A 15,291-nucleotide genomic window follows, 5' to 3' on the forward strand; every position below is an offset into this window, starting at 1 on the left:
TTCGGAGCTATTGGAATCATAAAAATTCAAATTCGAGGTCGTATAAACATAAGTCAATATCCGGTCAATTATTTCAACTTAAGCTTCCAACATGAAAGTTCATTCTTCCAAGCTAACTCCGAAATACCTTAAAACCAAAATCGATAATTTACACAAGTCATAATACCTCGTAGGAAGTTATTCAATACTTCAAATAGTTGAAAGGAGCGTAAATGCTCAAAATGATCGGTCTGGTCATTACATTTATGATTGAAATTCATATATGGTTTGTGTCCGGGAGATTCCGGGTCTGGGAGGTTCCGGATGAGTTTCGGGGTGAGTTTAGAGCGAGTCCGGGCATTTTGACACTCTAATATTGTTCTGGCACTTTTGGGGGTGCGGACCGCAGCATAATTTCGCAGCCGCGCTTGGAATTTCGCGGACCGCACAATTCTGTCCGCGGCCGCGCTCTAGGGTGTTCTGCAGATTCACTAGTCCGATTTCGGAAGCCTATATATTTTGATCTACAAGGAATTTTGAGATGATTCAAAAACGAAAGTTGTATCCCTTCTTGTCTAGTTTCCAGAAAGGTAAAGAAGTCATCATTTGGACATTTGTAGGGAAAGTTATGGCCAAAATACTAAAGCCTGGCAGTGCAACCACCAAGAATTTCGTGGACCGCAGCAGAATTTCGCGGCCGCGCTCGGAATTTCGCGAATCGCGAAGTGGGAGTTCAGAGGGTGCACTATATAAACGAGGTTTAGAGTATTATTTGACATTTTGGACCTAGGGAGCTCGGTTTGTGGCGATTATTCGTGGGTTTTTCAAAAAATTCATCGGGGTAAGCGATTCTAACTCAGATTTGGTTAATATACATGAATATATCATTATTTTCATCATGTAATTAGTATTTTGAGATGGAAATTTAGGGAAAATTGTAGAAATTTTATAAAATGAATTTTTGGGATTTGAACACCGATTTAGAGTCGGATTTGAGTGAAAATAGTATGGTTGAACTCGTAATCGAATGAGTTGCCGAATTTTGTGAGTTTCGTCGGATTTCGAGTCGCGGGCCCCACGGGTGATTTTTGAGCTAAATTTCGGACTTTTATTTTAAATTAGTATTTTCTTATGGAATTAATTCCAATGAATTTTATTGACTGAAATGAGTTAAATGTGACTAGATTCGAGGCGTTTGGAGGCCAATTCACGAGGCAAAGGCTTAGAGGAATAAGAATTTCACGGTTTGAGATAAGTAATAGTTTTAAATCTGGTCCTGATGGTATGAAGCCTCCGAATTTGGTATCATAGGGTTACTTTGGAGGTGACGCACAAGCTAGATGATGGGCATATGGGCATGCACCGAAGGGATTGTGACTTGGTCCGACTCGTGAAAACTGTAAAACTGAATAACTAGTTGATAGTTATGTGTATGTGTTATGGAAACTTGATTATAAGTCTTGCTAGAAACTATGTTTAGGCTATATGTTGGTATTGTTGGGACTCACATAGGTCGTCTACATGTTGAATTATCTGTTTAAATTGTTGTTTTGTACTCAGTCACCACTTACTTGATCATTTTATCTAAGTCTATTATTCATTATTGATATATCATATCATTGTTGTTTGAGCTGATTTATATGATTTTTGAGAGCCCGAGAGATTGGAGAGCTTTATGACTAAGTGAGGTTGAGGGCCTGATTGTGAGATATTATACTATTGCACGTGAGTTGGCCGTGCAACACGTGAGTTGGACGTGCAGATCATTATATTATACTATAGCACGTGAGTTGGCCGTGCGGATCCAGATATTTATGTTATGGCACGTGAGTTGTCCGTGCAGATTATAGCGCTTGGGCTGTAGGAGCCCCTCCGGAGTTTGTACACCTCCAGTAAGCGCGGGTACCCATTGAGTGTGAGTGTTGGGGGCTGAGAGCCGAGTTGATGAGTTTTTATGGCGAGTGGTGTGATTGTTGGCCTGAGAGGTTGTACTTGCTTTTCATTTGTTGTTGTACTTAGTTGCTATTTGTCATTGTTGTGAAATTCTCTGAAAGATTTCATATCTGGATTACATGAACTTGAACAGTATAAAATTGATTTGACTTAAACTGTCGGATTTGAAAGCATGTCTATTCTTTGCTGGAATTACTAGAAACGAACTGTAACTGTGTAGCTCGTCATTATCTTCAGTTCCTTATTTATTATTGTTACTTGCTGAGTTGGTTGTACTTATACTACACCCTGCACTTCGTGTGCAAATCTAGGTATTCACAGTTATAGCGGGTGTTGATTCTTTCGCACAATTAATTTTTCGGAGATTCAGAGGTAGTTGTTGTGTTTCGCAGACCTTGCCTCTCCTTCCCTATCTCCTTATTTACAGTATTTGGTCTCAGACTGTTTTGGACCATATTTTTCATACTTGTATTCATATTAGATGCTCATGTACTCAGCGACACCGGGTTTTGGGAGTGATATATTTGAAAATTTGAGATTTATTCCGTTGAATATAATTATTTTATTTTTTAAATTTAAAAGAAATAGTGGTTTATTGTGATTTTTGGCTTGCCTAGTATTGAGATAGGCGCCATCACGACAGATGAGATTTTGGGTCGTGACAAAGGTCGAGGCACTATTTGCAGGCCAGTTTGATTTATTTTATTGTCCAATTTATTTATTTAATTCTTTGTTTATCAATTGGTATTGGGTTAAGTCACATATCTTTAAAACCACTATATAAGTTCAATTGTTACTCAATTTTTAGGGTAAACAAAATCTTTCCCACGAAATTTGTCATTAATTATCTACGGAATTTCTTATGGACCCTAAAAATGAAAACTCACAAGATCTTTTAAATCACTAGTGACGCAATCTGGATAAATTACTAATAATTATTTGATATTCATATATCATTGTTATTACTACTAATTTCAATTATATCTAACAGTTCGCGGCCTGCTATACAGCCAACACAGATCTCTATACATTTGCTTTTCCAATTATACCTTATCCTAAGCGAATGTGAATTATCATAATATTATGTCTGGTATAGTCTTTTTTTTTTCCAGAATATTATTTAACAAGATATTTTCCAATATTTAGTCGGTGAAAAATATTATTAAAGAAATATATTAAAAATATTAGTTAATTGAATAGCTTTTTGATGAAATTTCCTATAGTAAGGATTGATAATATTATCTAACTGTTAATTGAGCAAAATAATATGAAACCAAAAGTTAAAGTAGTTGCACGAAAATGACTTCCATTCATATGTAAGGGAAATAGATTAAAAATAACTTTCTCACTTTAAATATTTTCATGAAAAATGATATTAGTCGTACCTAACAAGGAGCATTTTCATATATATATATATATATATATATATATATATATATATATATATATGCACTAGATTTTAAACTTATTTACCCAGTTTATCTAAGTTTTCTATTTACATAAAGTATTTAAATTTTTGTTTTACAAAATATATATAAATCCGATCAAAATTCACAATGTTTTACAACTTAAACACAAAATTTTGTTACAGAATCCGGTCAAAAACTATATTTTACATACAATTTGTATATAATTATGTTAGTTGTATATATAGTTTGTATGACATTTCTACACCCGGCATACAAAATATATAAAATGTGTTTATGTCCTCTTCTTCAAATTTCAATCTGAAATTCCAACCAAAACTACCTCAGAATCTTCACCAAAGTTTCTCAAAATTGAGATATAAACTCCAAATGATATTCCAATCATTTACAACAACACCCAATCTAAACAAATAATAATTTCACAAAATTCGATTTTCGAATTCAAAGCTTCTACGCGTTCTAATGTATATCCATGGAGTTTAAGCTCATATATACGCGGCCTAATTCAATTTAATTTCAATTATACCGTCAATTAATTTCAGTTTAAAGCGCCACTCCTGCGAACAATATCTTGTTTATTCATAAAAAAAAACTTTTGATAACCCATTTTGGTGCTTCATGTATGTATTCTATGGCTTTGAACCAGCTGAATCATTATTCTTCATCATTCTCCAAAGCTCCAAGCATGTTCATCTGCAAAAGTTGAACCGAAGAGGCAATGAGAGAGAAATATCTACACAAAGAAGAATGAAGCCTAAAATGGGTAAGGTTGGAGTCTAATATATATTTTTGTGTATAAATGATAAACTATATATCTAATGTAATTAAGTAATAATCTCTCTATATAAGGGTGTATCTAGGTTAAGGATATGAGTTCACGTGAACCCATACTCCTCTCTCTAAATCATGTATAACAATATTATATATTTTTTTAAAATTACTTAAATATATGTGTGAGCATCCATGTTCAAAGAGTCATATGGTGCAATAATTATTGAGTGCATCTCTACAAGTAAAATTTATGGTTCAAATCCAACTTCAGACGGTCTTGATAGTGTGTGTGTGTATATATATATATATATATATATATATATATATATATATATATATATATATATATATATATATATATATGTGTGTGTGTGTGTGTGTGTGTGTGTAATTTTAAAAAGACAATAATTTTGAACCTATAATTTTAAAGGTGTAACAAATTCATGGTTAGAGACTAAAGTTAAACCATCAAACATAAAATTCTAGATTCACCTCTTCATAATAGTGCACCCATCATTGACGAGTGTCTAGCATATATAAAATTTTAACTTGTACTCTGTCAAATAAAAGTATAGAAAGACGTCGAATCCACAAAGATTGGTTTATCTATTCTACAGACGTTTCTTATTTCAATTACTATTTGAGAAAATCAGAAAGATTTGAGTTGTGAATTAACTAACTAAAAATGCATGAATAGAGCAATAGAAAATGTTTTGTTTTTCACAAATATAACAAAAAGGTGTTGGGATCTTGACTTCATTTAATATTTCTATTATATAGTAGAATTATTATTCTTCAATTTCTATTTCTCAAAAATGTATAAATGCCTCTCACGATTACAAATATATATTATTACTCAAATTGAATAATTAATTGCGCTCCTCTCGGTTATACAAATTAACCTTCAAAATAGTAATACTAAAGAACCATAAATATATGATTGATCTAAAATATGCTCTTGTTAGTAAGTCTCTTTCGGTTACCCTACTTGTTATAACTTATTATTACACTATTCGCCTCTCTCGATTACAAATAAGTGTAAAATTAATTATAACATAGAAGAGATCGATGCTACTGAATAAATATTAACATCTATCAATACTACAATTAACTATATTATTTTTTTTGCCTCTCTCGATTATAGAATTAATAAATAATTAATATGTAGTACAAGATAGATAGATATTAATAAATTAAATAACATCTAACTGTAAACTATATTTACATGTGAATTTGCTCAAGCATGTGAATTTGAGGAATAATATCTACTATTATATAGAAATATTAAGATCTGTCTTTCTCCCAACACAAGAAAAATTACTCCATATTGGAATTAGTACTAACAATAGAAATATTCTTGTCCATTAAATAAGAAAATAGAAAGAAATATTCAAGAAGAATAATTCCTCTTATTTAATTAAAAATAGGAACTAGAGTAATTTTCTACACTGAAATTTATTTAAAAACAACAACTAAACCTCTATTATGATTCTAGAAGAGATAACTCGATACTAGTGAAAGAAATAAAATAGAGAGGCTTATTAATGTAACACCCGACCGATCGCTTTGAGTTTTAGCGCATCGTTCGGCGGTTTGAGGCCTTGGGTTATTTCACTTCATGTATTATGATTTGTACGTGTGGTCGGAATTTAATTTCGGGAAATTCGGAGTTGATTTGGAAAGAAAATTCTAAATTCGGAAGTTTTAAGTTGGAAGAGTTGACCGGTGTTTGACTTTTGAGTAAACGACCTCGAAATCGGGATTTGAAGGTTCCAATAGGTTCGTATGATGATTTTGTACTTGGGCGTATGTTCGGGTTGAGTATCGGGTGATCCGGGGGTATTTCAGCGCTTAATATGGAAACTTGACATTTTGAAGGTTTTAGAATTTCTTAAGTTTGATTTGAAGTAAACTTTGGTATTATCGATGTTCGTTTGAGGTTCCGAGCCTTGTAATAGGTTTGTATCATGATCTGTGGCTTGTGCGTAAAGTTTGGCGTCAAATATTTAAGTATGAATCAAACGCGTTCGTCGAAGTTTGAATACTTGGATTCTCCAGAAGGATCACAGTTCGCGGTACTCCATTCACCCAGGTGCCACGAAGATGTATCAGGACCTAAGGCAGCATTATTGGTGGAGGAGAATGAAGAAGGACATAGTGGAGTATGTAGCTCGGTGCCTAAATTGTCAGCAGGTGAAGTATGAGCATTAGCGGCCAGGTGGACTACTTCAGAAGCTAGAGATTCAGGAGTGGGAATGGGAGCGGATCACTGGGGATTTCGTTGTTGGGCTCCCACGGACTCAAAGGAAGTTTGATGCAGTTTGGGTGATTGTGGATAGATTGACCAAGTCAGCTCATTTCATTCATGTGGTTACTACTTATTCTTCAGAACAACTGGCTTAGGCTTACATTCGCGAGATTGTCAGGCTTTATGGACTGCCGGTATCGATCATCTTTGACCAGGGCACGCAGTTTACATCGCGGTTTTGGAGAGCCGTACAACATGAGTTGGGTACTCGGGTGGAGTTGAGTACAACATTTCACCCTCAAACGGAAGGACAAATCGAGTGCACTATTAAGATATTTGAGGATATGCTTTGTGCGTGTGTGATGGATTTTTGGGATTCTTTGGATCAGTTCTTTCCACTTCCAGAGTTTGCCTACAACAACAGTTATCAGTCGAACATTCAGATGGCCTCGTATGAGGCTTTGTGTGGTAGGCAGTGCCGGTCCTCGGTGGGTTAGTTTGAGCCGGGTGAGGCTAGACTATTGGGTACAAACTTGGTTCAGAATACTTTGGAAAAGGTTAAATTGATTCAGTATTGACTTTGTACAGCCCAGTCCAGATAAAAAAGTTATGCAGATCAGAAGGTTCACGATGCTGCATTCATGGTTGGGGAGCAGACCTTGCTCCGGGTTTTGCCCATGAATGGCTTTATGAGGTTCGGGATGAAGGAAAAGCTGAGCCTTAGGTATATCAGACCTTTTGAGATTCTTGAGAGGGTTGGAGAGGTGACTTACAGACTTGCACTACCACCTAGTCTCTCTGTAGTTCATCCAGTATTCCATGTTTCCATGCTCCAGAAGTATCACGGTGATCCGTCTCATGTGTTAGACTTCAGCTCAGTCTAGTTGGACAAGGATCTATCTTATGTTGAGGAGCCGGTGGCCATTTTGGACAGGCAAGTTCGAAAGTTGAGGTCAAAGAAAATCGCTTCAATGAAGGTTCAGTGGAGGGGTCATCCAGTCGAGGAGGCGACTTGGGAGACCAAGCATGATATGCACAGCCGTTATCCTCATCTTTTTACCACTTCAGGTATGTCTCTATACTCGTTCAAGGACGGATGTTTGTTTTAAGAGGGGGATGATGTAGCGACCCAGCCGGTCGTTTTGAGAGTATTAGCCCTGATCCCCTATTTATTTCTCCCTCTATCTCATTTTATGGCTACTTGACTTGCCGGGGTGCTCGGTGTCGGGTTCGGGAGAATTTCAGAGTAGAAATGGGACACATGGTCCCTAAATTAGAAGTTTAAGTCGTAGGACTCGACCGTAGTTTGATTTGTATGAAGACGACTCTGGAATGGAGTTTTGACGGTTTCAATAGCTCCGTATGGTGATTTTGGTCTTAGGAGTGTGTCCGAATGTTGATTTGGAGGTATGTAGGTCACTTCAGCGTTAATTGGCGAAAGCTGGATGATTTTTGAAAAGTTTGACCGGGAGTGGACTTTTTGATATCGGGCTCAAATTCCGATTCCTGAAGTTGGAGTAGGTCCATAATGTCAGTTGTGACTTGTGTGCAAAATTTGATGTCAATCAAAAATGGGAATTCGACTTCTCGATTTAGTGCTATATTTCCATGACTAATCTAGATTTTGAATTTGCAAAGATGAGAATTCTGTCATTCTAAATTTCGATTTCGTCGATTTCATCATGGCAAATCGAGACTTAGTGCACTCATAGTAGTAATAAATCATATCTCGATCTTACACTTCTTCGTTGTATTTTTTTTGAATATTTATTTTTCTTTTTTCATGTTGCGCATAACAATTCTTCAATAATTATTCCTGCAAAATAAAGTTAAGAATACGGAGGAAACATGATAATTTATATGTTTTTATGAGAGAAATTATGTGATTAATATCTGGTAAAATGCACTTATCAATCATCTTAAAATTCTAAATCCGCTTCTGTCTCTATGAGAGGTAAATAAATTTATAGTATAGGGGTGTGTTTGGTATTAAGAAAAATGAGTGGTTTTATCACTTATTTTCATGGAAAATGAGTGGCCTTATCACTTATCTTCCCTTGTTTGGTTGGAGAGTATAAAATATTTTTAGGAAAATAATTTTTTATGCTACTCTCCTCAACCCACCTTCCCCAAAATACTCATGTTTCCTGTACCCTACCCCCTCCCCCCTATTTTTTTCAAAAATTTAATTATTCTTTTCAAAATTCACACAAAACCAAAGGAACTAATGTGTTAATTTATTTTTTCACACACGAACAACGTTGAAATTTGAGCTCGATAACTAAAAAGAAAATATTTTTTTGTTGTTGAAAAAGAAAGTATCTTTTCTACAACATGAAAAGAAATTACTCATCATGTTGAATGAAAAAAATAATTTTTGTACATCATGAAAAGAAAATACTCAGTTTGATGAAATGAAAGAAAATACCTTTCTACATCATGAAAAGAAAGTATACGTTTTGTTGAAATGAAAGACAATACTTTTTCTACATCATGAAAAGAAAATACTCAGTTTGATGAAATGTAAGAAAATACTTTTTCTACATCATGAAAAGAAAGTATTTGTTTTGTTAAAATGAAAGAAAATACTTTTTCTACATCATGAAAAGAAAATACTCAGTTTGATGAAATGAAAAAAAATATTTTTTTACATGAGAAAAAGGAAATACTTAGTTTGTTGAAAGTAAAGAAAATATTTTTTCTATATTATGAAAAGAAAGTACTCGTTTTGTTGAAATGAAAGAAAATATTTTTTCTACACCAAGAAAAGAAAATACTTAGTTTGTTGAAATGAAAGAAAAGAATTTTTCTACATCATGAAAAGAAAATACTCATTTTGTTGAAATGAAAAAAAATAATTTTTCGACATCACGAAAAAATATACTCATTTTGTTGAAATGAAAGAAAATATTTTTTCTATATCATGAAAATAATATACTCATTTTGTTAAAGTAAAAAAAGTATTTTATTTACAAATAAAAAGAAATTACTTTTAATAATATTTCGATTTAGGGGTGGATGGTGAGTGACGTTGGGGTGAGTTGGGTATGGTGGGGGAAGGGGTTAGGGTGGTTAGGGGTGGTTTGGGGGTGGGATGGATGGGATGGGTGGGGAGGGGATGGGATGGCCGGCACCAACGGCCACATCCAGACCAACAAGTTCTTCGTCAAGCCAAAGACGAACAAAGTCCTCGTAGACGGCGGTAAAGGTTTTGAGTCCGGCCAAGGAACTGCTGGAGTGACGAGGAAAGCGAACAAGGACATTCTCGAACACGACCGGAAACGGCAGATTCAGCTCAAACTTCTAGTCCTTGAGGATAAGCTTACCGATCAGGGATACACCGATGCTGAGATTGCGGAAAAGCTCGATGAAGCTCGACGTAATCTGGAGGCAACATCTGAAGATTCTGGTGGATCCACTGCTATTGGCTATGAAAGGTAACTTATTTTTTGATTTATAGTTATGCTTTTTGCATAATATACGCATTGGATCAATTATTGTTGAAGAATTAGTTACAGATTTATAGTTTTGACTGAGTTGATGTTGTTACTAGTCGTTTCTTAGAGAACTTTCCATGCATTATCTTTGGAACTAGCAGAATTGTTGGGAAATGGAAATATGAGATATTTTATTGTTCTTTCCATTAGAAGTGAAAGAAACGAAAGAAATTGGAAAGGGGAAAGAAGTGTGGTTATTACAACTTTGTAATGCTTCTTTCTGAGTTCATATTGTTGTTTATTTTTAAAATGACGATGGTGGTGTCCAGGTCATCTTATGTGCACCTTGACTATTCCACCAGGTACTTGCTACCTCAACCCACCAACAGTTAGGCATATGGGAAAAAATCACCTAGGATTTTTCGACTCCTGAGATTTGAACTAACCTCATGGTTTTACTCCCACCTCATCGACCAATGGGCCTACCTTGGGGTGTTGAGTTTACATTGTTTTGTTTTGTTTTTGACCTTTAAGAATACGTTATGGAATATGGTACAATTTTGAGAAGTTAATGATCTATATGAATTAGTAGACTTTTTAAGGAGATAAAAATTGAAAATGATTTTTGTTTTCCTTTTGTCTGTATGAGAGGTCTAGATGAGGAGGTTTTAGATACATATTATCATGATTAGGTTGTGGTTTGATTCTTGCGTCCTTTGACATTCTCATTTCTTGAGCAGCTTCAAAAATCTTAAAGTAAATTTAGCTTGAGGTTCATTGGTGAATTTGTTTTGTGGTTCTACACTTCTATCTTTCTGGTTGAAAAGGTAGAAAAGGGAAATCATGTATAAGTTGTTCTGATGGGCAGTTTTATCACAACTATAGTTACTACAGTTTTTAACTTGTATGACTGTTGTCAGTCCGATTGTTATAACCTGGTCAGCAATTTGCAGTTTCAGCAGTTCAGAAGTTAAAGAATTGGTTTTGTGGGATATAACTCTTATTTAGCCGAAACCCTTTAGTGATGTGTTTATGTCATAATGTCTTAACCAATATTTTTTGACCTCCAAAAATTGATAGGTAATTTGGCTTGTTAGATAGAACAAAGCAAGGTTTTTGAGCTTACAAAGCAGGTTTCAGTATCCCAAAAGCTACTGGGATTTGGGCTATTAGAGGTCCAAGTTTTGTTGACTTCTCCTTTCCTGCTTTCGTATAAATGTTTAGCTAACGGGCCAATATATAGTTTGCAAGATTCTTTTTCAAATAAATAAATAATACACACACACACACACAGCATGGCTGATATGCAATAGCTAGTTTGTTCATTTTCAGGGTTTCGGAAACACAGACACACCAGATTGCTGCTTTGAAGGAAAGGCAGATGGAAACCTTAAAAGCTGCTCTCAAGATAGGGGCTGAACACGAGACCCAGAAGAAGCGGCATGAGGCTTTAGATTTAGATTCTGAAGAGAATGAAGATGGTGATAATAATGAGCTTGTTGATAGGAAGTGGCAGGGGAAGGACTTGAGAAAAGAGAAGACGAGGGTAAGCGTCATAAGAAAACAGAGAAGAAGAAAAAACGTGCGGATTCTTCTGACACTGACAGCGGTGACAGCCATGCCAAAAAGCCTAAGAAGAAGAACCCCATGAAAAAGCCCACTATTCTAGTTCTGATTCTGATACTGCTGTTGATAATAAGTCAAAAAAGTTGTCTGCCAGGGAAAAAAAGGGTAGAAGGCGGCATCACAGTGATTCACTCTCTGATTCTTCCTCAGATACTGATTCTTATCCAGAGTCTGATCAGGAGAAGAAACATGCAAAATCCCGTAGGAGACATTCTGAGGGTGAGTATAATGATGGCCGTGATGCAAAAGCCAGTAAGTTTCAACAAGGTAGAAGACACGATTCTGATGAGGATGACTACAAAAATGATCGTGATGTCGATAACAAGATGATTCAGAAAGAGAGAAGGCAGGTTACTGAGAGTAAGTATGATGATGGTCGTGATGCTAAAAACAAGAAGTCACAAAGAGGTAGAAGACAAGATTCTGATGATGACGATGATGGTAGTGATCGTGATGTAAAAAGAAAGAAGATTCAGGAAGGGAGGAGACATGTTACTGCAGGTGAGTATGATGGTGGTCATGATTCTACAAACAAGAAGTCTCAAAGAGGTAGAAGATACGATTCTGGTGATGATGATAGTAATGATCGTGATGTAAAAAGCAAGAAGATTCAGGAAGGAAGAGACATGTTACTGAGGGTGAGCATGATGATGGTCGTGATGCTAAAAACAAGAAGTCTCAAAGAGGTAGAAGACATGATTCTGATGATGATGATGATAGTAATGATCATGATGTAAAAAGCAAGAAGATTCAGAAAGGGAGAAGGTACGAGTCTGATGACAGCGAGTATGATGAAGGCTATGTTGCAAAGAAAAATAAGACTCAAAAAAGTAAACGATGCAATTCTGACAAGGACGAAGGTGAAATCAGCAGTAGTGACTATTCTCGCAGCACCAGTGGTTCAGATAGCGAGAGGAGTTATCGTGGACATAAGAGTGTAGATAGGACCAAGTCTGAGAAGTTCAATAGAAGTGGTCGTGGAGATGATTCTGGTGGTAGGTGGGAGAGTTCGGTTATGAAAGATAGGGAATTTCAGGAGGATGATTTGAAAAAGAGGGAAGGTGCACAAGCTTCTGAAAAAGGATTGGACACGTTCAAGAAATTGGAGAAGTTATATCAATCGAGGGAAGATGTGATTGCTGGATCAAGTGCTAGTCAAGAGTTGAGGGGTAAGAGAAAACTAGATAACGAAAACTTGGATGAACCCGACGGGAAGTCAAGGAAGATAGATTCTAGAAAAGACGAAGAGCATGGAAGGCCTAATAGTGAAACTGAGAATCAAAGTAGGTCATACAGGAGTATTAAGGGCAGAAGTAAAGATCAACAAGCAAGAACTGGGGGAGAATATGAAGGTGATGGTGGAGAACGTGACACTAAAATTCAGAGTCGGAACGAACTGCACCGTGAAAGTCTACGCGAGAATCGAGATTATGAAGTGCCTGGACGGGAGAGAAGAGAAAGTAGGGATGATGATCGCTGGGAAATGAAGCAAAGAAGAGATGAAGAGGAAGATCGGTACAGGAAGCATGAGAAAGAACGGGATTCTCAGCGTGGAAGGCATGAACAAGAAGAGGAGGAACATAGAAGCAGAACACGTGATAGTTATAGAGGTCATGATTCTCTCAAGAGGGCTAGACATGATGATTTACATTCTGGTGGAAAGAGAAGATATGCTGATGACAAGTATGCAGACAAGTGGACTAGGCGGTGAAAGCTGCTTTAGATTGTGTCATGCTAGGATATCAAGAGGTGGGTTCAAACTGAGATACACTTGCCTTTTTCTTTACTATTATATGCCAATCACAGGGAGATATCCCTTTTTAAAAATGAATTTAATAGAGAAACTGTTAGAGTATGGTTTCTTTTATGATTAAGGTACTGCTTAATTTCCTTTCAAGTCTTTCTATTGACAAATATATACCCCATTAAACTTTGTACTATTTGGATATGGATAATATAATGTTGGAAGTGAAGACACAAGTGTTGATAAAAAAGGTGGAGATGATAACAGTAGAACTTTACAGATTTAATTCCACAAACGGGTTCAGTATAATGGGATAAATCGCTTTCTGTTTACATCTGGGCTCTGGGTTTATTATATCTTATGGTTTACATCCCTCTTTGGTTTTTCCTCCAATAAATTTTAATTTAGGTGTACATGCTTTTCATGGAAAGTGGAGCTTTGACCGCACTAAGCTGCCATTGGCATTTGACTGTACAATTCTTCTGTTTCAAAATTACAATGTGAACCCAGGAAAGAAAGCTGCATAAAATGTGCATGATTGATTGAGAAGGAAGGTTCCTCTTAATTTGATGAGTGTTTTGCTGCTATTTAGTGGTGTTCCTTATCGAGAGTTAGCTCTCTATAGGGGAATTTAACTGCTGGTCAAGGGAAAATTCACAAGGCATTGCGATGTAGAGAACCTGGTTTTAAAGCTGGCATGTATACATAAGTTTGATCAATGGACTCCTTTGTTGTTATTTAACATAAAAAAGGGTAAAGAGGCTCTTGTTCTTTTGGGCCCAAATTCCCTACATTGACATAACAGTTGCTCGATGCCCCTCTCATACTGCTGTACACCGTTGGACTCCAATTCTCTTGTTTGACATAATACATATGGAAATTAAAAATTTGTCGTTACCGCTTTGAAACATGCTCTTTCCAAACGCTATGCTTCAGAGAAAAGTTGTAAAAGTGTGCCGTGGTGATACCCTTTAGAAGAATTACATAATGTGATTAGCTAACATTCTCACAATCTGTATTTTTGTCAGTTTTCTTTAGAAGAATTACATAATGTGATTAGCTAACATTCTCACAATCTGTATTTTTGTCAGTTTCAGCAGTCAGTGGAGGAAAGATTGCGGATGCCAAGCATAAAGAGGAAAAGCTTGGTTAGCTGTTTGGTATCAGAGCTTTCTGCTATATGTGGGGGGTTGGTCCTCGAAACACTTTTCAGTGTACCTAAACAGGATTGATGAATCGCTATCTTTATTATTGACCGTCAAAATTGGTGTGCAAGAGTTAGCTGTAATAAGTAATGATTCTTCTTCTGTTACCATTCTTTCAAATCTTTTGAGATTTCCTATTTGGGAGTGTGCTACAGTGGCTTACTTGTGAAGTAAGGTTCGTAGGCTCATGTATAATATGTTGCATCTTCTGGTGAATTTTGAACGTGCCTTCCCAAACATGTCGCTTCGAATGCCGTGTTGACACCTTAAAGCTCCGGCTTTTTCCGGGCTGAAAATAGCCAATATATTCTGCTAAAGACGTCGAGGTATGGAAGATGTGGATACAAGCAGGTTTAGCAGTAGCTCTTCCATTTTTCCCGACTGAGTAATAGGGACAGACGAGACGAAAACGGGATAAACAGGACGGGATAAACAGGACGAAATGGGCATCCCATCCCATCCCATGTACCGTTTAACATTGGTCCATCCCGTTTATATTTAAGTGGACCGGGACGGGATGACCCGTCCCGTTGGACAATCTTAGTCCAGCATAATATACTGGAAATTAGTGCACCTCTGTATGAACTTCCAGCATAATTGCTGGAATTCCAACACGCGGAAAGTTCCATCATAATATACTGGAGATTGGAGCACCTGTTTATGAACTTCCAGCATATTATGCTGGATCGGTATAGTATATTAGAACTCCAATATAATATGCTGGAGTTCCAGTATATTATGCTGGAATATTTTTCGTATTTTGAACAGTATTTTCGTTCAGATTTATCTTTACATGAAAAGTGACTAAATTTCGATTAATTTTGAAACTGTGTCTATTTTTCAATTACCACTTGTAACTTGTAAATCTTGATATTTTTGAATTTCTCCCGAAAAAAAGAGA

General features: G+C 36.1%; 1 protein-coding gene across 5 annotated transcripts; it reads left to right on the forward strand.

Moving 5' to 3' along the window:
- Positions 1-9,473: 9,473 nt before the first annotated feature.
- On the forward strand, positions 9,474-14,606 carry LOC107782600 (pre-mRNA-splicing factor cwc-21-like). 5 transcript variants are annotated; one of them, XM_075246363.1, is made up of 3 exons: positions 9,474-9,815; positions 11,133-13,190; positions 14,277-14,606. In XM_075246363.1, exons 1-2 carry the CDS (start codon positions 9,502-9,504, stop codon positions 11,464-11,466), a joined length of 648 nt encoding a protein of 215 aa, XP_075102464.1. In that variant the 5' UTR covers positions 9,474-9,501; the 3' UTR covers positions 11,467-13,190; positions 14,277-14,606. The 5 variants fall into 5 exon arrangements, with proteins under 5 accessions (XP_075102464.1, XP_075102465.1, XP_075102466.1 ...); XM_075246364.1 differs by having other exon boundaries at positions 9,480-9,815; positions 11,148-13,190; XM_075246365.1 differs by having other exon boundaries at positions 9,480-9,815; positions 11,148-13,190; positions 14,283-14,606.
- Positions 14,607-15,291: the final 685 nt, after the last annotated feature.

Source organism: Nicotiana tabacum, chromosome 23, assembly GCF_000715075.1.
Source record: "Nicotiana tabacum cultivar K326 chromosome 23, ASM71507v2, whole genome shotgun sequence".
Classification (NCBI taxonomy): domain Eukaryota; kingdom Viridiplantae; phylum Streptophyta; class Magnoliopsida; order Solanales; family Solanaceae; genus Nicotiana; species Nicotiana tabacum.

Bases quoted from the DNA above. Each gene is read 5' to 3' on its own strand.
- LOC107782600 (XM_016603498.2), top strand. From the start codon at position 12,457: ATGAAAGATAGGGAATTTCAGGAGGATGATTTGAAAAAGAGGGAAGGT.